Source organism: Myotis daubentonii, chromosome 10 (genome assembly GCF_963259705.1).
Source record: "Myotis daubentonii chromosome 10, mMyoDau2.1, whole genome shotgun sequence".
In the NCBI taxonomy this organism is placed as follows: domain Eukaryota; kingdom Metazoa; phylum Chordata; class Mammalia; order Chiroptera; family Vespertilionidae; genus Myotis; species Myotis daubentonii.
The window spans coordinates 72,704,519-72,730,060 of record NC_081849.1 but is presented as its reverse complement, the minus strand read 5'-3'; the positions used below and the strand labels follow the sequence as shown (position 1 = coordinate 72,730,060).

Genomic DNA, 25,542 nt, shown 5'->3' with positions numbered 1-25,542 from the left:
GCCGTCCCATGCAGGTTCCAAAAAAAAAAAAAAGCCACCTCCCCGAGGCCACCACGGTCCCCTCCCCGGAACCGCCAGGGCTACCTCCCCCGAGGGAGGTGCCATCGCACGGGGATGGCCACGGCCACCACCCGGGACTCCCTGCCGGGAGGCCTGTGCCACCTCCCCAGATGGCCACGTCCTCAAGCCGGCCGCCAGGGCGCCCTCCCTGCCACCATCTCCCCTGGTCGGGGCTGTGCCACCTCCCCGGGCCACCCGTGTCCCCTCCCCGGGCCACCCGGGCCGCCTCACCGGGGGGGCCGGGCTCTCGCCGGTCGGGCCGGTCGGGCCGGACGGGAGCATCCCGCCTTCGCGCGCGCCCTCCGCCCCGAGCGCAGCCAGCGTGGCGCGGGAGCGCGGGCCACCAGCTCCGCTCGGAGACCGCGGGCCGAGCGTCAGGGCCACTTCCTCCGTCTCTGTGGTCGCTTCCTCTCCTGCCAGAGAGGGCCTGCCGCGCAGCCGCGGGCCCGTGCGGGCGCCCCCTACCGGCAGGGCGCCCAGCCGGCCGCTCGGGGCGCGGGCCCCGCCGGAGGCTCTCGGGAGAAGCGGGGCCGGTCCTTCCCAACCTCCTCCACCCACCCCGCGGGGGCCCTTAACCATGGAGCTTGGAAGCACCCGCCCCTCCACGCCGCGCATTCAGTACGGGTCATTTCGATGTGTGTTTTAAGCGATAGCCCAGGTGTTCTGGCAGTGTGAGGGGGCTTGCTGAGTAGCTGTAATGTAATTGGGTCGCGCTGTCGGGCCGTTTAGTTGGGGCATCTCCAGGCCATTATCTTTGGATCCTTTAAGGTTGATCTGATGCAACTAGAGATGCCCTGGGAGCCGACTAGACCAGAGGAAAAGGACTCGGCGTCTAATACGCACTTCACCCAGTGCAGAGACCGCCCCAAGCCTGCCCTTTGCCAGGGAGAAGGAACAGGAGCTACCTGGTAGCTAGAGGAAGGGGGAGGGACCAGGGATTTGACAACTTCAGAAAGAGCATGGAAGGTGGTGCCATAGAGACATAAACCGGGTGGGAGTGGGATGCGGGGCGGGGGCAACCCAAGAGGAAACAGAAACCATTCAGTGAGGAGAAAACTTTAAAAAAAAATTATATCAGTATCCTGAGTTATGAAATATCATTGAAACCATAAAACAATAACAGACTACTGTTTCAATAGAAGCATTCAGCCATGGCCTGTGTGGGTACATGGTTAGAGCTTGGGCCTGCACACCACAGGGTCGCAGGTTCCATTCTCAGTCAAGTGTACATATCTGGGTTGCACCCTCCATCCCCTGCCAGGTCACGGCTTGGGCGGGAGGCAACCAATCGATGTGTCTCTCTCATATTGATGTTTCTCTCTCTCTCTCTTCTCTCCCTCCCTCTCTCTCCCTCTCTTCCACTCTCTCTAAAAAGTAATGGGGGGGGGGGGAGCGGGGAATCCTCAGGTGAGGGTAAGAAAAAAAAGAAGAAACATTCAGAGACAAAAATATGATAGCAGAAATGTGAAGTTCAATAAAAGAGTTGGAAGATGGGAAATATCTTAGGGGGCAAAAAGCAAAAGGGCAAAGAAATGAAAATGAGAGACAAATAATAAATTAGAGGACCACTCCAGGGGGTCCAAAATCTGAGAAATAAAGAGTTCCAAAAGAAAAAACCAACAAGGATTAGGGAAGGAGTGATCATCGACAAAATAATTCAAGAAAATGTTTCCCAAACTAAAAGTTTCCAAATTGAAAGGGCCCACTGAGTGCCCAGCACAATGAATAAAAGTTGACTAATCCCAAGGCTCATCGTTGTGAAATTGCAGAACACTGGGGGCAAAAAGGCAGCCCTAAGCTTTCAGAGAGAAAAACAAAGTATCAAGACTCAGGATATTTTTCAACTTCTCAACAGTCACAAAGAAAGCTAGAAATCATGGGAGCAATTCTATCCACTGCAAAGAGAATTTTATTTCAAACTGGAATGTTTTGCTTAATTACTAGTAAACTACCAATCAAATGTGGTAAAGAATAAAGGTATGTTCAGCCATTCAAGATCTCAAAAAATTTCCGTTTCACTTACTTCTTTTTTCAGGAAGCTACTGGAGATTGTGCTCCACTAAAATGAAGGACTAAACAAAGAAAAAGAAGACATAGGATACAGGAAACAGAAGATACAACACAGGATTCTCTTTCATCGATGTTTCTATCTCTCTGTCCCTCTTCCTTCCTCTCTCTCTAAAAAATCAATAAAATATATTAAAACTAAAAAAGAAGATACAACACAGGGAAAAAATGAAGCGATGTCCTGACACCTGTGCATTAGACATAGACTGGTGCAGGTCAGAAGGGTCCAGAGTCATGAAACTGATAGAATACCTCATCTATCTCAATCTCTGCAGGAAAAACAAAAAAACTGAACAGGAGCAGTAATCATAGTATACAGTACCATTTTGCCCAAGATGTGAGTAATTACAATGTAGTAAAAACAAATCTATTTTAGGCATATAAAGGGATGATGGGAAGGGTGATGGGGTGGGAGGATGGAATCAGGGAAGTAAGAAGAGCTAAATCCTTATTTTTTAAAATATATTTTATTGATTTTTTACAGAGAGGAAGGGAGAGGGATAGAGAGTTAGAAACACCAATCAGCTGCCTCCTGCACACCTCCTACTGGGGAGGTGCCTGCAACCAAGGTACATGCCCTTGACAGGAATCAAACCTGGGACCTTTCAGTCCGCAGGCTGACGCTCTATCCACTTAAATCCTTAATTTTCATTAAGTGAAGTCAATAGATAATATCTAAAAGTGAAAAACCAAGAAATAGAATTACAAATATATTATGTAGAGAAATGACGATAAGTACTAGTATCTAAATAACCAGTTGAAAGATGAGATGACTGCCTTTGAGGAGAGGAAAGTAGGTAAGGGGAGGAGTCGGAGACAGTCTCTGCTGTTCCATTGCAGAACTCTGACCTCAGATCCAACTATTGGCCAAAGAAATGTGAATGCTTTCCCCCCACACTCATTTACAAGGAGTTGGGCCAAAATCTCAGAGAAGACAGTGTTTAAGTTATACAAAAATTATAAGTTTAGGTTTGAATTTTTTACTGCATGGCTGTGATAAAAATATTTGCAACTGCTGTCAATTGGACATTAAACTATGTATTAAACACAGCCCAAGGGCATGCGATTGTGTATTAGGAACAGAAAACTGAGGTACTTAATTGAGGTGAATAATCTAGGCGATTTAGAACCCTACCAGTCTGAGCAAATTATCTCTGTTTAGTTAGACAGATCCCCACATGTAAACCCAGATTTTATTTTATTTTATTTTTTTTTTAATATATTTTATTGATTTTTTACAGAGAGGAAGGGAGAGAGAAAGAGAGTCAGAAACATCGATGAGAGAGAAACATCGATCAGCCGCCTCCCGCACATCACCCACTGGGGACGTGCCCGCAACCCAGGCACATGCCCCTGACCGGAATCGAACCCGGGACCCTTCAGTCCGCAGGCCGACGCTCTATCCACCGAGCCAAACCAGTTTCGGCTAAACCCAGATTTTAAAAACAAGTCCAGCCCTAGGTGGTTTGGCTCAGTGGATAGAGCATCGGCCTACGGACTGAAGAGTCCCAAGTTTGATTCTGGTCAAGAGCACATGCCCAGGTTGCAGGCTCAATCCCCAGTAGGGGGAGTGCAAGACGCAGCCAATCAATAATTCTCTCTCATCATTAGTGTTTCTATCTCTCTCTACCTCTCCCTTCCTCTCTGAGATCAATAAAAATATACTTTCAAAAGAATAATAAAAAAAATAAAAAATAAAATAAAAACTAAGTCCATAGCTGCTATGTAAAACAGTATGGGGGTTGCACAAAAAAATAAAAATGAAATTACCATGTGCACTTCTCCGTATATATACACACAAAAATTGAAAGCAAGGTCTCAAAGAGATATTGAACACCCTATAAACACTGCCATGAACATGCAGCATTGCTCACAATAGCCAAAAGGTGGAAGCAACCCTAGGGATAGTAGGCATATTGAGAGTGGTACATACATATAATGGAATATTATTCAACCCTTAAAAAGAAAAAAGGGAAATTCTGACACATGCTACAGTGTGGATGAATCTTAAGGACATTATGCTTAAGTGAAGCCAGTCACAAAGGAACATATATTGTGTGACTTCACTTAAATGAGTTACCTAGGTGTTACAGAAAAAAACGGAGAAGAACCAAGCAACGCTTAGAGAGATGGAGTTACACTTATTACGCACGGGCCCAGAGGAAAATGTCTCTCAAATTCTGGGTGAAATCACACAGGAAGTTTCCCATATTTATACTATTTTACCTTCTTTGTCTCCCAAATATAGGGTTTTTCCGGTTCCCTTTGCAAGTTCTTAAAGGGCCCTATGTGCTGGGGCTTTGAGACCTCAACCAAAGGCTTGGCCTGGTGCCAGCACTGATAACTTCATCTGGGGAAGGCTTAATGGCCGCTCTGAAATGGGAGTAAGTCTTATTTTCCTTATTATTTAAGCCAGCAAGCATTTACAGAAGCCAGAAATGCAGGGTTAAAATGTCAAACAGCGGTTTTTATATAAGGTGGATGCTTCATAGGATTTTAAAATTCATAGGGACCAAAAGAAGAACGGTGGTTGCCAGGGGCTAGGAGAAGGGAAAACTAGAGAGTTAACAGTATAATTTCAGTTTTCAAGATGAAGAGTTCCAGAGATGGATGGTGGTGATGGTTGCACAACAATGTGAATGTGCTCAATACCACTGAACTGTATATTTAAAAACGGTAAATTTTATGTTATGTGTATTTTAACACAATTAAAAAACCCCACAAGTCTAGCAAAAATATAAGGGCTTGAAATAACACTGATTTTTCACTCAGGATAGCAAAACATTAAATGTGCAAAAGCTATTTGCTTTGGTCTGGAAACAAGTGCTACTTGAAGAGCATGGGAAGAGTAATGAATTTAATTTGCTTTACACAGAGCACAAACTTGCTATGATCAGGATTTTGAAGGGGAGCCATCAAACATGCAGGTAAATTGAAGGAGTGGAAAAACGGTGCTCTTGGATCCACGGCATTCGAAGGAATTATATACATAGAACAATGTGGACCCTAATGTGATTCTCTATTCATTATGACGTTAACTGCGTGGCGGAAGGCAACAAAAAAAGGGCCATAACTATGTGGAAGAAACCCTTATTAGCACGCAACTGACATTCCTAAGGCAATTGCTGCTTTAGAAGGCACCTAAAGGACTCCTTGGTGCCGTAAAATCACTTCTTGTCCTCGCCAAAGCCCAGGAGCCACCGCCTGGGAAGCTCCTGGAGCGAAGGGGCCACGGTGAGCTCCCCACCCCGCAGCGGATAAGGCCCAGGGGCGCAGCTGCAACACCTGGGGACCGGCCGCTGGGGGCGCTCAGCCGCGGGGCCGCCCCGTCCCCCGGCGGGTGGGCGGGGCGGGCGGCGGAGGGCGGGCTCCGCCCCGGGGGAGGGGCCGGCTGGGAGCAGCGCGTCCCTGCGCCGCACGTGTGCGAGCCCGGTGGCGGGCGAGTCCACCCGAGCTCTGCGGGCCCCCGGCGCGGCCGGAGGTGCCTATGTCTGGCCGCCCTTGCAGCTGGCTCTTCCGAGTGACTCTCGCCGCTGCCGCCCTGCTGCGCCCGGAGCAGCGCGCCCGCCCTCTCGCCGCTCGGCCCGCGGCGCGCCCGCGCTCTCTCGTCCCGGGTAAGTGCGCGGCCTCCCTGCAGCCGCCCGGGCTCCGCCGCCTGCCATCGGCCCGGTCCCGCGCCCAGGATCTCAGGTCCCGCCTGGAGGGGCGGTGCGGACTGGGAAGGTGTCCCAGCCGTGGTCTGTGCCCACGGCCCGCCCGCGGAGCCTCCATTTCGGATCGTACCGCCGGGAGCGCGGCGGGAGCACCGCGGGTCCTGCGCTCGGGTGGTGCCAGCTCCGCCCCCCGCACCCCCCCACCCACTACCGGGGCAGGTCCTCGGGGAACGCTGCGCCCTCCTTCCTCCCCGCGGCGCTGTCAGGCTGACGATCCCAGTCCCACTCCTCCTTTCTTTGCCCCAGACGCTCCCTAAACTCTGCTCCCTCCCGGAAGAGAAAACTGGCTTTTATCCCAAAGCCTTTCCCATCCATCTGGGCCAGTGTGTTACGGGGTGCAGCCCACGTGCTTGCTCCTCGCACTCCGCTTCCATCACTCCTTCTTGCGAGGCTTCCTGTGCCAGGTGACTGCCTGTTGGGTAGAAGTAGGAGCGAACAGGTTGGAGCCAGGAGTGCGTTCTCGAACCCTCTGCGGGGTCGGTGTTTAACCAGTGGATGGAGGGCGTGCAGCTGTGCGCGTGGAGACATCCGTCCGGAGCCCTTACCGCCAGCCCTGCGCTGAGTGAGAGGTTGATAAGGACAATCCTCAGTGCCTGGGTTTTAGCGCCTGCCAAGAAGTAGGTTTGGAGTTTGGTTTTTCAAATATTTGGTCCCGTGGTCAGACCACCTTTTTTCCCCCCTTCATTTCGAAAATATGTACTAGGATAGGATTACTAAGGGCTTCTGTTTCAAGTCTCTAATCACCTGTGAGACAGGCAGGCCCCATTGGCCTGCGGATGCCTCGACAATGGAGGGATCTGCCCAGTAGCCAGCAGTGCACTCGTACTGAAAAGGGGATGGACAGGCAATGATTTTGTCCAGTCATTAGACAAGTAGCCAACACTCAGTAGTTATTGATTTAATAACAGCTTTTGATACAGGTATTAATAAAACACAACTTTTGCCCTAGCTGGTTTGGCTCAGTGGATAGAGCATCAGCCTGCGGACTGAAGGTTTGATTCCAGTCAGGGGCACACCCCGGGTCTGTGGGCTCGATCCCCAGTGAGGGGGTGCAGGAGGTAGCCAATCAATGATCCTCTTTCATCATTGATGTTTCTATCTCTCTTCCCTCTCCCTTCCTCTCTGAAATCAATAAAACAATATTTTTAAAAAACATACATCAATAAACGTTCACACATATTTAAAAAAATAAAACATAACGTTTGCTCCCAAGTTGGAGAGAGAAATTATAACCCAGTTGAGCTTACTGTTGATTAAAGTCCTTTAAAGGCACCTCCATGGAGAGTCTTCACTAAAGAGTACCCCTCTTTTTCTCATTCCTCTTATTTGTCTTTATTTGTAGCTCTTATGCTTGCATTTAAAAAAAAATTTATTCTGCCATATATCCTTAAGTATATGTAAGCTCCATAAGGATGGGAAAATTTCCCTTTATTCACAGCACCTGAAACAGTGCCAGACACATAAGAGACGCTCAATAAATATTGTGGAATGAACAAATGTAATGAACTTAACGATTTTTGCATATTAGAGTGTAGTGAGTGTGTGCTCTGTCCTGAAGAAAGTGCTCTTTATTGTGAGTGCTAGAGGGATTAGTCACAGTTTGCAGAAAGGAGAATGGAAGCATTTAAAAAGGAAGTTATGGAGGGTTTTGAAATATGGATACGATTAAGACTAATATGGCCCTTTTTGTAGATGTTCATTTTGCAGAAAATAATATTAAAGAACTGTCAATGGTGTATTAAAATTTTGAAAATGCTAAACTTTTATTTTTGTTGTGGGTGTAGAGGAAGCTTATTGGTGAATCTGATACCATAATGGAAACAATTTTATTTATTTATTATTTTTTAAATCCTTGAGGATATTTTCTCCATTGATTTTTAGAGAGTGGAAGAGAGAGGGAAAGACAGGGAGGAATATCTATGTGAGAGTAACACATCGATTGCTTGCCTCCTGCACGCGCCCTGATCAGGGCCCAGGCTGGGGAGGAGCCTGCAGCCGAGGTACGTGTCCTTGACTGGAATCGAACCCAGGACTCTTTGGTCTGCAGGCCGACGCTCTATCCACTGAGCCTAACCAGCTAGGGCATAATGGAAACAATTTTAAAATACAGTTAAAATTATAATATTCTTAATCTCATTTGGCTCATTTGGAGTATAAAGGAAACAGAACTCATTTTAGTATTCCCTCCAAAGAATTGTGTAGGACTTCAGTTCATGGGTTAGTATCAGTAAATTTCATCCTCTGCCCAGTCATAGAATCAAGCTTCCGGTCTAGAGAGATTTTACTTGACATATGAGATACTGTCATTTCTATCATGGACAATGTATTTGTATAGTATAATATTTCTTTAAAACTTAAAAAAAATAACATTAAACTCATAAAGCCCGTCCCTTCACCCCCCTCCCTTTTCTTCTAAGTCAGTCACTTTTTCTAGCTTTGAGTAGAATGCTTGAATATATGTATTTGGATTTTTCTGAATTTTCCTTAGGGAAATTTTAAAATTTTCCTTAGGGAAATTACATTGGGGTAGTCAGGGTTGTTTTATCTTTTTGATTGAATTCTCAGTCTCTTTCATGTTCACAGGATCTACCCCACCCTCTGCCCCCCTCCTCACTTTCTCATTTATTTTAATTTTATTTTTTAATATTTTTATTGATTTTAGACAGGAAGGGAGAGGGAGAGAGAGATAGATACATCAATGATGAGAGAGAATCATTGATTGGCTGCCTCCTCAATGACCCCTACTGTGGATCAACGCCATAACCCAGGCATGTGCCCTTGACCAGAATCGAACCTGGGACTCTTGAGTCCACAGGCCTACGCTCTACCCACTGAGCCAAGCCAGCTAGGGCCGCACTTTCTCATTTAAAAGCTATATTGCGCCCTAGCTGGTTCCCTCAGTAGTTAGAGCATTCGCCTGCAGACTGAAGGGTCATGGGTTCCATGCCTAGTCAAGGGCAGGTTCCCCAGCCCCAGTAGGGGCGCGTGTGGGAGGCAGCCAATCCGTGTGTCTCTCTCATGTCAACGTTTCTATCTCTCTCTCCTCTTCTCGTCCCTCCCTTCCACTCTCTATAGAAATCAATGGAAGAAATTAGGTGAGGATTTAAAAAAATAAAGTTATATTGCATTTCAATCTTTCCTTTTATATAGTTCCTCCTTACATAAACAATACTAATTTGAGTTCTGCCTCTTCTAGTTTAGCAGTTTGCACAGCTGTTCTACTATGTTCTCAGCTTCTAGGCCCAAATACAGAACTTAGCAAAATATATATTAAGTGATTTATAATCATTGGTGCTACATATACTTTCTTTTTTCTTTTTTATTGCTTAAAGTATTACAAAGGGTATTACATATGTGTCCTTTTTTCCCCCCGCCCTTGACAATCCCCTGGCCTCCCCTACCCCCCAGTGTCTTATGTCCATTGGTTATGCTTATATGCATGCATACAAGTCCTTCGGTTGATCTCTTACCCCCCTCCCTCCTGACCCCCAACCCTCCCCGGCGTTCCCGCTGCAGTTTGACAATCTGTTTGAGGCAGCTCTGCCTCTGTATCTATTATTGTTCATAAGTTTATAATGGTCTTTATTATCCATGAATGAGTGACATCATGTGGTATTTTTCCTTCATTGACTGGCTTATTTCACTTAGCATAATGCTCTCCAGTTCCATCCATGACGTTGCAAATGGTAAGAGTTCCTTCCTTTTTATAGCAGCATAGTATTCCATCGTGTAGATGTACCACAGTTTTCTAAGTGATGGGCACTTAGGCTGTTTCCAGATCTTAGCTATGGTGAATTGTGCTGCTATGAACATATGAGTACATATATCCTTTCTGATTGGTGTTTCTGGTTCTTGGGATATATTCCTAGAAGTGGGATCACAGGGTCAAATGGGAGTTCCATTTTTAGTTTTTTGAGGAAACTCCATACTGTCTTCCATAGTGGTTGCACCAGTCTGCATTCCCACCAGCAGTGTGGTGCTACATATACTTTAATAAGTCATGTCTGATAGGGCCATCAGCTATAACAAATGTAAAGTATAATTTCATTTGAAAACAAAAGTGAGGCCCAGCCAGCGTGACTCAGTGGTTGAGTGTTGACCTATGAACCAAGAGGTCATGGTTCAGTTCCTGGTCAGGACCCATGCCTGGGTGCAGGTGCGATCCCGAGTGTGGGGTGTGCAGGAGGCAGCCAATCAATGATACTCTCTCGTCATTGATGTTTCCCTCTCTCTTTCCCTCTCCCTTCCTCTCTGAAATTAATAAAAAAAAATACATTTTTTTTAAAGTGAGATTAATGAACTTGTCTTTGCAATCCTATATAATAAAAGCCTAATGTGCTAAGTGTCTGGTCAGCTATTCAACCAATCAAAGTGTAATAAGCTAATGATATGCTAAGGCTGCTCAACCACTCGCTATGACATGCACTGACCACCAGGAGGCAGATGCTCCAACGGTAAGTTAGCTTGCTGCTGGGATCTGGCCCATCAGTACTGAACGAGATGGGCCAGACATGCCCTAGAGCCCTCCTGTGGTCCCTCCCTGGCTGGCCAACCTCCTGCGTCCCTCCCTGGCCCTGATCGTGCACTGTGGGGTCCCTTGGCCTGGCCTGCACCCTCTCACAATCCAGGATCCCCTGGGGGATGTCAGAGAGCCAGTTTTGGCCCAATCCTGCAGGCCAGGCCGAGAGACCCCACTGGTGCACGAATTTGTGCACTGAGCCTCTAGTCTATATATATAAATTTATATCTATACTAATAAAAGGGTAATATGCTAATTAGACCAGACATCCTTCCAGACAAAGCCACGGTGGCGGGGGCCAAGGCAGAGGCAGTTAGGGGCTATCAGGCAGGCAGGCAAAGGGGTTAGGGGAGATCAGACAGGCAGGCAGGTGAGCAGTTAGAAACCAGCAGTCCCAGATTGGAGAGGGTGGGGGCCAGGCTGAGGGACACCCACCCCCCGTGCATGATTTTCGTGCACCGGGCCTCTAGTCAACACTAATAAAAGAGAAAAATGGTAATTGGCGTACAACGATACCCTTTTCATTGGCTAATCAGGGCTATATGCAAATTAACTGACAACTAAGATTGGCAGTTAACTGTCAACAAGATGGCGGTTAATTTGCATATGTAGGCACAATGCAGGGAGGCAAAAGGGAACGCAGGAAGAAGCCCCCTGCCACTGACAGTGATCGGAAACCCAGGGGGGAGCTAAGAGCTGGGGGGCAGGGCAAAGGCGGCCCTGGGGCTGCCTTTGCCCTGCCCCCCAGCCATGATCGGAGAATCAGGTGCCTTTTCCGCCCTGGCCAGTGATAGCAGGAAGTAGGGGTGGAGCCAGCGATGGGAGCTGGGCATGGTCGAAGCTGGCAGTCCCAGGAGCTAGGGGTCCCTTGCCTGGGCCTAAAGCGAAGCCCATGATCGTGGGGCCGCTGCAGCTGTGGGTCCCCGCTGCCCGGGCCGGATGCCTCAGCCAGAGGCATCCTGCAGGGGCAGGGGCGGAGCCCGCGCAATCGCGGCGCCCCCCGCTGCCACTGCAGGTCCCCGCTGCCCGGGCCGGACGCCTAGGCCAGAGGCGTCAGGCCTGGGCAAGGGGCCGATCCTGCGATTGGAGGGTGATGGGGGTCAACGCCTGAGGGCTCCCAGTATGTGAGAGGGGGCAGGCTGGGCTGAGGGACACTCCCCCCCCCCCCACACACACACCCAGTGCACGAATTTCATGCACCGGGCCCCTAGTATATATATAAAAGTGTAATACACAAATCGACCAAACGGTGTCTGTGACACACACTGACCACCAGAGGGAGATGTTCAACGCAGGAGCTGCCCCCAGCCAGCAGGCCCCGATCAGGCCAACCTCTCGATCCTTCGGCCTGGCCAGCAGGCTCCGATTGCCCGATGGGGAACCAGGAACGGGTAGTGGCATGTCTGCTGGGGCCCCGATCGTCCTGCCGGTCGCCCCACATACAGAGGGCGACTGGTTCCAGCGGGGGGGCAGGGCCGGCGAGCTGGTGGGAATGGCCAACCTCTCGGTCCCTCTCCCCCAGCTGGCAGGCTCTGATTGCCCAATGGGGAACCAGGAACTGGAAACCAGGGGTGGGTGGTGGCTGACGCAGGCGGTGCCAGGGCCCTGATAGCCCTGCCAATCACCCCACACACACAGAGGGCAACCGCAGTAGTGGCAGGGGGCAGGGCCGGCTGCTGGAAGAGCGACTCTGATCGCAGTTCCAGGCCTAGGGACCCTACCCGTGCATGAATTTCGTGTGCCGGGCCTCTAGTTAAATGTAACAAAAAAAAGATCAGGCAAGGGTTCACAGGATCAAGAAAGACTTCCAAAAAATACTGAAGGTTGTATTTGATGCTACTGCCAGTGCTCTGAGGGTTTCTTAAAATTAAATGGTTATAATAGAATCAGGGGCATAGAAAGGGAGTAGACTGACTATTCTTGTTGGGGAAAGGGGTGTGGGGGATGCGGGAAGAGACTGGACAAAAATCGTGCACCTATGGATGAGGAGGGGGGCGGTGAGGGTGGAGGGTGGGGTGGGAACCGGGTGGAGGGGAGCTATGGGGGGAGGGGGGGAAGAGGAACAACTGTAATCTGAACAATAAAGATTTAATTTTAAAAAATTAAATGGTATTTGAAGGAGAAAACCGTGTTTAATCATTAGCCTAGTGAATGAAAGAAGCATAAGCTTTGTTTTTTTCTCCAGATTCAGCAATAACAACTCTGTGTAAACCATCCATAATAAATATTAATGACCCACAGTTAAATAGAACAGTTATTACAGGCCTTTGACCAAGTCATCATTTTTCAACTTTACAGAGAAATAAACTGAAGCTGAGAGAGATTAAGTGATCTGCTTATTAAATGGCAAAACCTAGATCAGGCTCCACATTATACCCCACAAACTGTTACTCGCCTAATAAGAGTTGAAACCAGTGGTTGATATTTCAGATCCATGGTCTGCTAATATTCTCATTCCAAGGATGTTGGGCATAACAATGTTGTCCTAAACCTTCTAGAATTTTATTCACGAAATCACTGATATAGGTGTAGGGGAGAGTGAGGAGTTGGGATGATGCCCATATTCTGACACAGGTGACTGGTAGTTAGTTGGTGGTAACATTCCCTGAGGTAAGAGGTGCAATTTAATGGAATTGTGTTTGTGATGGGAAATGATGCGATCAATTTAGGGCATGTTGAGTTTGAGCATTTGATTCTATCTCTTACTAGCTCTGTAAACTGGAGCAAGATACTTCATCTCTGGGCCTCAGTTTTTTAGTGCTAAGCTGGGAATGGTAATGACCCTTCTGTGATAGGGTTAAAGCGAGGATTGAACAAACTCACCACATACACTTTATCATTGTTTAGCTGTCTTATGATTGCCTTGGACCCTGGGTAGGAGTTGGAGATAGAGGGGCCTTGACTGGAATACTTAGGAGTGAGAAGGGAGCAAGACGGGAGAAGCCCAAATTTAAGGGGCAAGCATCTCCAGAGGCAGGAAAGAAGGAAGAAGTAGGAGAGTTTTGAAGCAAGAAAGCAGTGATCTGTGTTGTTTTGGGAAAGGGTGTCAGATAGGGCCAGACTTGAATGACTGTGATTTGGGCAAGGAAGCCAATGCCGGTGGGGCATTTATTTCATTCAGTGCCCTGTCTTGTCACTAGTGGGAATAATGTCTGGTACAGGGGTGCATGGTGAAAGTTTGTTGAAGGGATGAAGTGCAGTGCTGAGGAGTGAATGCTGAAGTAAGTATGGGCTTTCCTTGAGAGGGTTCCCCTATTAAGGGGAATGGTTATAATATGTGGTCTTGTCACGGGAAAGCGACTGAGATCAAGGCAGGTCTGCCCCCTTGTGGGAAGAGCTCAGGAGATTTATCTCAGTGCAGTGGCAGATGCAATAGCGTGAGCGCACTCCGCCTATACAAGCTTCCTGGGCACACCGGGAAGGGGCAGCGCCCGCCTGAGTAAGCCCCCTGGAGCCCCTACATAGTACCCTGATCTTTCCTACCATTGGTTGCCCTAAGGATGGTGTAAACTTCTGATTGGTCCAAAAAGTTATATATGTCCCTGCACTTAAACAATAAAATCAGATCCGCGTCTTGAACCGGTCTCCGGAGTCGGGCATGCTTCGTTAGGACTCCGTCGGCCTCACCCCCGCGGGACCCCCTGCCTCACCCCCTAAGGTCTGTAATGTGGGGGTTATTGACTTTGTGCAGGAAAGATTTTGTGGCATGAGTCCAGGTGATTTTGAGAGTACATTTATTAAAACTGGGGACAGTGAAACAAGGGAAGGACTTAAGAGAGAAGAGGCAAGATCTCAGCAACAGGAGTGAACCCAGGTAGGGCTGCCTTGGCCCTTTATTTATTTATTTTTATTTTATTATTTTATTTTTTTTTAAATATATTTTATTGATTTTTTTACAGCGAGGAAGGGAGAGGGACAGAGAGCTAGAAACATCGATGGGAGAGAAACATCGATCAGCTGCCTCCTGCACACCCCCCACCGAGGATGTGCCCGCAACCGAGGCACATGCCCCTGACCGGAATCGAACCTGGGACCCTTCAGTCCGCAGGCCGACGCTCTGTCCACTGAGCCAAACCGGTCAGGGCTATTTTATTATTTTTAAAATCCTTTTTTTTTTTTTTTTTTAATTTCAGAGAGAGATAGAAACATCAATGATGAGAGAGAATCATTGATCAGCTGCCTCCTGCACGCCCCCTACTGGGGATCGAGCCCGCAACTTGGGCATGTGCCCTGACCAGAATCGAACCTGGGACCCTTCAGTCCGCAGGCCGATGCTCTATCCACTGAGCCAAACCAGTTAGGGCTGCCTTGGCCCTTTAGGAAAAAAAGTCACCAAGACAGAATGGAGCCAGCTGGGTTGTGTGAACGCAGGAAACAACTTACAGAGGCAGAAGGAGGGCCCTTGGAGGCAGTTGCTGCTGCCCAATGCTCCCCTGCTTGCAAGTCTCCTGGGAACTTTAGAACTTAGGAAGAAAACAAAGATACACCCCCGAGGAAAGAAGGGGTGGGAAGCGGGGCGGGGGGGGGGGGGGAGGGGGGAGGGGAGGGGGAGGGAAGGCAAGGGCATGCTCCAGAGCATACACTGGGTCCTTTGTCTTAGGGTTTTTATCTATTTTCTGATGGCAGGGAATTTTAGGGGAAGTGTCGGGAGAATCTCAACAGAATATTCATCAGATTTCAAAATGTGTCCTTTGATATGGTGATTCATCCAGATGAACTTATAGATGGGTCAGGATCATTCTCTGGTTAGTTTCACCTTCAAAGAATGTCACAGAGGAGGGACCAGACAGGCGGGTCTGCTACCTGCGTGGTCTGGAATGTGTAAACCGTTTGCTCCTAAGTGTCCTTGGTTAGGGAAGATGAGACTTTGTGATTTATTATCTGGCTGTAAATTGCTCAGCTGGTTTGTCTCAGTTTCCCCATTCTACTTGTCAAGGAATTCTCCTAGCTTTTTACTGTCCTGCCTCATTGTGAGAATGCTGGAGGGAGGTGTGTCTGCCGGGAGACCTTGCTGACTGGGGAGGGCCAGGCAGTGTGGAGGGCTGTCATAAGAGTAATTCTCCTGACTGGCCAGCTTTTCTCCAGCAGCAGCCAGAAGCATAGACACAGGCAGTCAGATTGTACGTGGTTGAGGTTTAGCAAGTATCATGGGGCAGAAGGACTCGTGAACAAGAATACTGAGCAGTGGCTAAGCGTCATTGAGGTTTGGGGCGCTTGAACAAGTAAAGGTGGAAGAGGTGGGGTCGTGGGACTGGATATCTCAATACATTTGAAGAACAGGTCACGGGAGAAAGGGAGCAACGGACCTGAACAGATTGGTGGTTTGATCAGAGTAGAATAGCTTGTATATCATTTTAGACTTCGCACTTTTATTTATTATAAAAAATATTAAACAAAATGTAGCGAGAATGATGATGTGATGACCTCCCTGTGCTCCCATCACTCAGTTTCAGCAAATTACCAACTCAGCCAGTCGTGTTTCAAATCCACACCCACTCTGCTTCTGTTCACCACAGGTAAATTATTATTTTTTAAAATATATTTTATTGATTTCAGAGAGTAAGGGAAAGGGAGAGAGATCAACGATGAGAGAGAATCATTGATTGGCTGCTTCCTGCATGCCCCAAACTGGGGATCGAGCCCACAAACTGGGGATGTGCCCAGGAATCGACCCATGACCTCCTGGTTCATAGGTTGACAGTCAACCACTGAGTCATGCTGGCCGGGGCTGGTAAATTATTTTGGAGCAAATTCCAGACCATATGTTTTCAACTATGAATAGCTCGGTTTCTATCTCTAAAATACAAGGATTCTGTTTTTAAATGTAACCACAATAACATTATTTCACTTCAAAAGTTGACAGTACTACTAATATCATCAAATACCCCTAGTGTTTCAGTGTCCCAGATTCTCATAAATGCTTTTAATTTTATTTTACCAGGCTGGTGTGGCTCAGTGGTTGAGCATTGGCCCATGAACCAAGAGGTCACCAGTTCGATTCTCGGCCAGAGCACATGCTGGGGTTTTGGGATCGATCCCCAGTGAGGGGCATGCAGGAGGCAGTGATGTTGATTCTCTCCCAATGTTTCTATCTCTCCCTCTCCCTTCCTCTCTCTCTAAAATCAATAAAAACATTTTTTTAATTTAATTTTTTTATCCTCACCCAAGAATATTTTTCCATTGATTTTTAGAGAGCGGGCAAGACAGAGAGAAATATCGTTGTGAGAGAAACACATTGATTGGTTGCCTCCTGCATGCACCCCAACCAGGGCCCTGGATCAAGCCTGCAACCGAGGTGCATGCCTTTGACCGAATTGAACCCGGGATCCTTCAGTCCACAGGCCAGTGCTCTATCCACTGAGCCAAACCAGCGGGGGCTTAATTTTATTTTTTAATTGATTTTTTAGAGAGAGAGAGAGACACACACACTCACATAACAATTTGTTGTTCCACTTACTTTATGCATTCACTGGTTGCTTCTTGTATGTGCCCTGACCGGAGATTGAACCCACAACTTTGGTATATCGGGACAGTACTCTAACCAACTGAACTACTCAGCCAGGGCCTCATAAATGTTTTTTAAATAGTTGGTTTGCTTAAATCAGGATCCAAAGAAGGATCCACCCATTGCATTTCTTTGTAGGTTTATCTGTAGATTCCCCTTCCTCTTTTTTTCCCTTTGCTATTTATTAGTTGAAGGCACTAGTAGTTAGACATAGAATTTCAATCAGTAAATATTCTTCATAAATTATAGCCTGTAATTTCAGGGGTAGTCAATGTCTGGTTGTCTCTCTTTGTGATGTTAGTGGACATTGATGGTTATTGCCCGGGTCCACTATTTCATTAAGGATTTGCTATTTATTGTGCCTTTGACCTTTATAGGTAGGAAACTATTTGGGCACCTATTTTAAGAATTCTGCAAAATATCTATTGATGCTTGTTACATCCTGCTGGATTTTCTGGCATGTACAAAAGAAATAATAGACTTAAAGAATTTGCAGCCTTTTTTTTTTGTTATTGTTGTTGTTAATCCTCACCCAAGGATATTCTTTCCATTGATTTTTTTAGAGAGTGGAAGGAAGAGGGAGAGACAGAGAGAGAGAAACATCGATTGGTTGCTTACCATACATGCTCTTACGGCCCCTACTGGCATGGAACCCACGACCCTTCAGTCTGCAGGTGGATGCTCTAACCACTGGGGCAAAGGTATACAGATTTTTAAAGCTTTTGATGCACACAGTCAAATTTTTGCAAAAATGTTCTGTCATTTTTGTATGCCACCAAAGGTATACACCAACATTGGGAAGAATTATTATTTTTTTAAACACCACTTCTCTCTTCTTTTTTTTTAAATTGATTTTTAGAAAAAGGGGAAGGGAGAAAGACAGAGAGAGAGAGAAACATCCATGTGAGAGCAAAAGATTGATCGGGTGCCTCCTGCACACCCTCTACTGGGGTTGGGGGATTGAGCCCACAACCCTGGCAACGATGTGCCCTGACTGGGAATCGGGAATTGAACCGACAATCCCTTGGTGCACTAGATAATGCCCAACCAACTGAGCCACGCGGGCCAGGGCAGGAAGAATTCGTTTAATTAATGGTTTTTAGGACTAGGAACAAAATTAACTGTGCTTCTGTTTGCTGAAACCCACTTAATTAAAGAAGTGATTATTACTTGTCTACTCTGTCTTCCTAAAAGGTTTTCTTGGAGCCTTAAAAATGGAGATGACAGAAATGACTGGTGTGTCACTGAAACGTGGATCCCTTGCTGTGGAAGATAATGACAGTCTGACCCCAGCTGAGGAGGCAAAAAGACAGAAGGTCTCAGAAGGCTGGCTGACCAAAGGTCAGGATGGGATAGACAATAACTCTCCACCCAGCTGTGAGAATGCGCCTGGGCTACCTGAAGTTGTAAGTGCTGGAAAGAGGAAGAAACATTTGGACGCCCCGTTGCAAGAAGAGGAAGAGGAGGAGGAAGATGGCCTTTCAGAGGAGGGTGAGGAGGAAGGGGAAGCTGAGAGCTTTGCAGACATGATGAAGCATGGACTCACTGAACTGGATGTAGGCATCACCAAGTTTGTAAGTTCTCATCAAGGATTCTCAGGAATCTTAAAAGAAAGGTATGTTTCGTTTATGTACAAAGTTATTTTAGTTATGTTCTTTATAAAGAAACTAGAGGCCTGGTGCACGAATTCGTGCGCCGGCGGGGTCCCTCGGCCTGGCCTGTGGGGATCAGGCTGAAACCGGCTCTCTGACATCCCCCAAGGGCTCCTGGATTATGAGAGGGCAGTTCTCGGGTGACAAACCCTGGAATTGGGCTCCCTCCTCTCTGGTTCCAGGTGCGTCACTCGAGAACCGCAGCTGCCAAGTCACTGCAGCTCAGCAGCTCTGTGTTGAGCGTCTGCCCCCGGGTGGTCAGTGCGCATCATAGCTGCCGGCCAGTCGCTTAGGCTTTTATATATGTAGATGAGCAGTATAGTCTTCTATTTATTTCCTTTTTAAAAAAAAATATATTTTATTGATTTTTTACAGAGAGGAAGGGAGAGAGAGAGAGAGCTAGAAACATCGATGAGAGAGAAACCGATCAGCTGCCTCCTGCACATCTCCCACCGGGGATGTGCCCACAATCCAGGTACATGCCCTTGACCGGAATCGAACCTGGGACCTTTCAGTCCGCAGGCCGACGCTCTATCCACTGAGCCAAACCGGTTTCGGCAGTCTTCTATTTATTTCTGTTCCCCAAGGATTAATTTCACAGATGGTCAAAAGGATGAGAGCTGCAGTAACCAGTACTATAAATAATACTGCAATGAACATGGGGTACATATATCTTTTCGAATTATGTAGTGTTTTCTTATTCTTCAGATAAATAGTCAGAAGAGGAATTGCTGGATCATATAGTAGTTGTATTCTTAATTTTTTGAGGAACCTGCATACTGCTTTTCATAGAGGTTGTACCAATTTATGATTCCACCAACAGTGCACAAGGGTTACTGTTTCTCCACAACCTCTCCAACACATGTTATTTCTTGTGTTTTTTATAATGGCCATTTTGTTTTTAAATATATTTTATTGATTTTTTACAGAGAGGAAGGGAGAGAGATAGAGAGTTAGAAACATCGATGAGCGAGAAACATCGATCAGCTGCCTCCTGCACATCTCCCACCGGGGATGTGCCCGCAACCCAGGTACATGCCCTTGACTGGAATCGAACCCGGGACCCTTCAGTCTGCAGGCCGACGCTCTATCCACTGAGCCAAACCGGTTTCGGCCATAACGGCCATTTTAACACATGTGAAGTGATATCTCATTGTGGTTTTTATATGCATTTCCCTAATAATTAGTGAAGTTGAACTTCTTTTCATATGCCTGATGGCCATCTGTACGTCTTCCTTCGAAAAATGTCTATTCAGACCCTCTGCCCATTTATTAATCGGGTTGTTTTTTGTTGTTGTTGAGTTGTATGAGTTCTTTATATATTTTGGACATTAACCCCTTATTGAACATATTATTTGCAAATATAATATGTAGATAATATGGTTGGTTGCCTTTTTGTTTTGTTGATAGTTTCTTTTGTTGTGCAGAGCTTTTGAGTTTGCTGTCCCATTGGTTTATTTGCGGTTTTGATTCTCATGCCTTTGCATTAATATATATATATATATATATATATATATATATATATATATATATATATATATATATATAAAATTTTAGGGGCCCGGTGCACGAAATTCGTGCACTGGGTGTGTGTGTGGGGGGGAGTGTCCCTCAGCCCAGCCTGCCCCCTCTCACATACTGGGAGCCCTCAGGCGTTGACCCCCATCACCCTCCAATCGCAGGATCGGCCCCTTGCCCAGGCCTGACGCCTCTGACAGAGGTGTCAGGCTTGGACAGGGGACCCTCATTTCCCCCCATCACTGGTTCTGCCCCCAGCCCAGGCCTGATGCCTCAGCCAGAGGCGTAGCCCCCCATCACCCTCCGATCGCCTGATTGGCCCCTTGCCCAGGCCTGACGCCTCCGCCAGAGGTGTCAGGCTTGGACAGGGGACCCCCATCTCCCCCCGATCACTGGCTCTGGCCCCCGCCCAGGCCTGAGGCCTCTGGCCCAGGAATCATGCCTGGGCAGGGGACCCCCATCTCCCTCTGATCACTTGCTCCACCCCCTGCCCAAGCCTGACGCCTCTGACCCAGGCTTCAGGCCTGGGCAAGGGGACCATCATATCCCCCCCAATCCCCGGCTCAGCCCCCTGCCCAGGCCTGATGCCTCGGCCAGAGGAGTTGACCCTCATCACCCTCCAATCACCAATCACCGGAACGGCCCCTTGACCAGGCCTGAGGCCTCCGGCAGAGGTGTCAGGCCTGGGCAGGGGACCCCCAGCTCCCCGTGGTTGCAGGCTCCGCCCCTGCCCTGGCCTAACACCTCTGGCCTAGGCATCCGGCCCGGGCAGCGGGGACCTGCAGTGGTAGCGGGGGGCGCCGCGATCACGCGGGCTCTGCCCCTGCCCCTGCAGGACACCTCTGGCCTAGGCGTCCAGCTTGGGCAGCGGGGACCCGCAACTGCAGCGGCCCCGCGATCGTGGGCTCCGCTTTAGGCCCAGGCAAGGGACCCCAGCTCCCGGGACTGCCAGCTTCGACCATGCCCAGCTCCCATCGCTGGCTCCACCCCTACTTCCTGCTATCACTGGCCAGGGCGGCAAAGGCGCCTGATTCTCCGATCATGGCTGGGGGGCAGGGCAAAGGCCGCCTTTGCCCTGACCCCAGCTCTTAGCTCCCCCCTGGGTTTCTGATCACTGTCAGTGGCAGGGGGCTTCTTCTTGCTTTCCCTTTCGCCTCCCTGCATTGTGCCTACATATGCAAATTAACCGCCATTTTGTTGGCAGTTAACTGCCAATCTTAGTTGGCAGTTAATTTGCATATAGCCTTGATTAGCCAATGAAAAGGGTATCGTCGTATGCCAATTACCATTTTTCTCTTTTATTAGTGTAGATGTCTACACTAATAAAAGACAAACATGCAAATTGACTGTACCTTCGCTACACCTTAAGCCACGCCAACTAGCCAATCAGAGCGAGTATATGCAAATTTACCCAACGAAGATGGCAGCCGGCAGCTATGGAGCTGGAGTGAGCAGGAGGCTTGGTTGCCCCAATGATGGAGGAAGCCAAGCTTCCTGCCTGCCACAGCTAGCTCTGAGCTCCACTCAAAGCAACAGAGTTTCAATTATAGAAGATAAACAAATCCCAGTTACCTGCTTTCAGTCGGCCGTGGCCACGGAGCTGGAGCGTGCAGGAGGCTTGGGTTGCTCCTGGAGATGGAGGAAGCCAAGCTTCCCTCCTGCCTGCCCTGGCTGGCTCTGAGCTCCTCTCAAGGCTACAAAGTTTCAATTATAGAAGGTAAATAAATCCCAGAATAAAAAAAGAAAAAGATAAAAGGAGAGGCTGGGAGCTTCCGTTGCTAGGGGGCTTGGCCAGCCTGAAAACGGCCCTTAGCCCCTCACCCAGACTGGCCAGGCACCCCAGTGGGACCCCACCCTGATCCAGGACACCCTTCAGGGCAAACCAGCCGACTCCCACCCGTGAACTAGGCCTCTATCCTATATAATAAAAGGGTAATATGCAAATTGACCCTAACAGCAGAACAACTGGGAATGACTGATCACTATGACACACACTGACCACCAGGGTGCAGACGCTCAATGCAGGAGCTGACCCCTGGTGGTCAGTGCGCTCCCACAGGTGGAGCTCTGCTCAGCCACAAGCCAGGCTGAAGGCTGCCAGTACAGCGGTGGTGGTGGGAGCCTCTCTCACCTCCTCAGCAGCGCTAAGGATGGCCGACTGCAGCTTAGGCCTGCTCCCTGCTGGCAAGTGGACATCCCCTGAGGGCTCCCAGGCTGCCAGAGGGATGTCTGACTGCCAGCTTAAGCCCATCCCCCAGGGAGCGGGCCTAAGCCAGTAGGTGGTCATCCCCCGAGGGGTCCCAGACGGCGAGAGGGCACAGGCCGGACTGAGGGACCCTCCTCCCGAGTGCACAAATTTTTGTTCACCGGGCCTCTAGTATATATATATATATAAATTGTTATATATATCACTATATGTATTTTATTGTTTATTGTTATATATCAGTATATATATAGTGATTTCGTAGAAGGGAAAGGGAGAGAGAGATAGAAACATCAATGATGAGAGAGAGTCACTGATCAGCTGCCTCCTGCACACCCCACACTGGGGATTGAGCCCACAACCCGGGCATGTGCCCTGGCCGGGAATCCAACCGTGACCTCCTGGTTCATAGGTCGACACTCAACCATTGAACCATGCCAGCTGGGTTCTCATGCCTTTAGAGTCTAATTCACAAAAACACCACTGAGACCAATGTCCAGAAGCTTAATGCTTATGTTTGCTTATATATATTTATTTGTTTAGGTCTTACATTCTGGTCTTTCATCCATTTTCAGTTCATGTTTCCATATGGTATAAGATAGTGGTCTAGTTTTATTCCCTTGCATATAGCTGTCCAGTTTTTATTTATTTAAATGTATTTTTTTATTGATTTCAGAGAGGAAGACAGAGGGAGAGAGAGATAGAAACATCAATGATGAGAGATAATCACCGATCAGCTGCCTCCTGCACGCCCCACACTGGGGATCAAACCCGCAACCCAGGCATGTGCCCTTGACCGGAATCAAACCTAGGACTCTTCAGTCCACAGAATGATGCTCTATCCATTGAGCCAAACCAGCTAGAGCACCCAGCACCATTTATTGAAGAGACTTTTCTTTCTCCATTGTATTTCTTGGCTCCTTTGTCATAATTTAGTTGTCTACAAAGTATGGGTTTATTTCTGGGCTCTCGATTCTGTTCCATTGCTCTGTTTTTATGCCGATATTGCACAGTGTGTTTTTTAAGGGGTTTATTTGTTTATTTACATATTTTTTTTATTGATTTCAGAGAGAGGAAGGGAGAGAGAGAAATAGAAACATTGATGAGAAATATCCATCAGCTGCCTCCTGTATGTCCCCTACTGGAGATCGAGCCGCAACCCAGGCATGAGCCCTGACCAGGAAACGAACCTCAACTTCCTGGTTCATGGGACTGTGCTCAACCAACTGAGCACTAGCTGTTTTGATTACTGTAGCTTTGTAGTATAGTTTGAAATCAGGGAATGTGATACCTCTGGCTTTGTTCTTTTCTCTCAGGATTACTTTGACTATTTAGGGGTTTTTTGGTGGTTTCTCCCAAATTTTAGGTTTTTTTGCTCTATTTCTGTGAAAAATGCCTTCGGGCTTTTGTTGGGGATTGCATTGAATCTGTAGATTGCTTTAAGCAATTTGGACATTTTAACAATGTTAATTTCTTCAATCAGTAAACATGGGATATTTTTTCATTTCTTTTTGTTTTCAGTTTCTTTTAACAATGTCTTGTAGTTTTCAGTGTACAGGCCTTTCATCTTCTATATTAAGTGTATTCCTAGGAATTTTACTCTTTTTTTTGCTTTCTGATAGTTTATTGTTAGCATATAGAAACAACAGATTTTTCTATATTGAGTTTGTAAGGCTTACTGTTGATAAACTTTTTCCTAAAATTAACAGGAAACAAAATGTTAATGCTCTGAAAGTTTGTGTTTTCTTTTCGTCAGATACTCTGACTTCGTTGTTCACGAAATAGGAAAAGATGGGCGCATCAGCCATTTGGATGACTTGTCCATCCCAGTGGATGAGGAGGTAGGAGCCAGCTCTCTAGCAAAAGTCACCTTCTGTATAAAAGTAGCATTTTTTATTTTTATTTTTATTTTTATTTATTTATTTTTTTTAAATATATTTTATTGATTTTTTACAGAGAGGAAGGGAGAGAGATAGAGAGTCAGAAACATAGACGAGAGAGAAACATCGATCAGCCGCCTCCTGCACATCCCCCACTGGGGATGTGCCCGCAACCCAGGTACATGCCCTTGACCAGAATCGAACCTGGGACCCTTCAGTCCACAGGCTGACGCTCTATCCACTGAGCCAAACCTGTTTCGGCTAAAAGTAGCATTTTTTAGAGATCAAAGAAATACAGAGCTCTAACAGCCTTGAATTCTGTGTGACTCATTGGGAGTTTTTGTGGTTATTTAAAAGGATCCTTCAGAAGATGTATTTACAGTTTTGACAGCTGAAGAAAAGCAGCGTTTAGAAGAACTTCAGCTTTTTAAAAATAAGGAAACCAGTGTTGCCATTGAGGTAAGTAGTACAAAAAAATATGAAAAGGTTGTATAGGGTTTTCATTGCTTTTTTGGGGGTAGATGTTGGTAAGTGTCTATTGGAAAAATTATAGTAGTTAACAAAAGGATGATGTCCTATTTGATCTAAAAGGGCATTATGTACACTAAAAAATGTTTTTGTCAGTAACAGATACCACTATCCAACATAAACCATGGCCAAAAAGGTGTTTTTTTAAAAAAATGTTTCAGATGACCATAAATCAACAAAGAAACCTGTTTTGTACCTGATAGTGACTATTATATCATACTGACCAGCCTGGCGGTCAGAGGTGTGGCCTGGCCCTCCCTCCAGTGCCAGCAGCCTCTTGGTCTCAGATAGGGTTCTAGGAGGGAAAGGATTTGGAGGGAGGAAGTAAGGGAGCGTTTTTCTGCTCAGCCTAAGTCTACTTCTATTCAAGAAAAGGAGAGCTCAGCCACTACATAGAATAGTAAATCCCTTCTTTAAAAGAAGCTTTTGTTCTGGACATTTTATTCTGCTCTGTTAGTGCTGCCCAGGGGAATTAAATTACTGGGGTGTTTTATATTGTGTTTTTCCTACTAAGTCCTTAACATCCTTTGTTAAATTGATAGCACGTCTAAGTTTAGACCAGCCACAGTTCAGATGCTCAGTTGCCACATGTGGCTAGCGGCTATGGTGTGGGACAGAGCAGCTCTAGGTGATCGTTTTGCAGGGTGATGTGTTAAAAAATTTTACGAATGTTGTAGCATGAGATTTTTAGAATTTTATGTTCAATTCATTTTGTAGCATATTTTTTAAAAAATATATTTTATTGATTTTTTACAGACAGAAGGGGAGAGGGATAGAGAGTTAGAAACATCGATGAGAAAGAAACATTGATCAGCTGCCTCTTGCACGCCCCCCACTGGGGATGTGCCCGCAACCAAGGCACATGCCCTTGACCGGAATCGAACCTGGGACCCTTGA

General features: G+C 47.1%; 2 protein-coding genes across 5 annotated transcripts in view; one reads left to right on the top strand and one right to left on the bottom strand.

Moving 5' to 3' along the window:
• Positions 1–463, bottom strand: part of RINT1 (RAD50 interactor 1) — a 31,520-nt gene extending 31,057 nt beyond the window's left edge. The window contains exon 1 of the mRNA XM_059712792.1: positions 292–463. Within this exon, the coding sequence (XP_059568775.1) occupies positions 292–342 (51 nt within the window). The 5' untranslated portion in view covers positions 343–463. The remainder of the gene's footprint in view (positions 1–291) is intronic.
• Positions 464–5,515: 5,052 nt separating this feature from the next.
• The window catches only part of PUS7 (pseudouridine synthase 7), a 57,777-nt gene continuing 37,750 nt past the window's right edge, over positions 5,516–25,542 (top strand). Inside the window, exons 1-5 of one of the 4 annotated variants that reach the window (XM_059712779.1) lie at positions 5,608–5,741; positions 6,087–6,457; positions 18,059–18,479; positions 23,994–24,078; positions 24,475–24,576. In XM_059712779.1, the coding sequence (XP_059568762.1) occupies positions 18,079–18,479; positions 23,994–24,078; positions 24,475–24,576 (588 nt within the window). In that variant the 5' untranslated portion in view covers positions 5,608–5,741; positions 6,087–6,457; positions 18,059–18,078. Of the gene's footprint in view, positions 5,742–6,086; positions 6,458–15,789; positions 15,876–18,058; positions 18,480–23,993; positions 24,079–24,474; positions 24,577–25,542 lie in introns of those variants that run through there. The other 3 variants (XM_059712777.1, XM_059712776.1, XM_059712778.1) reach the window with 3 other exon arrangements.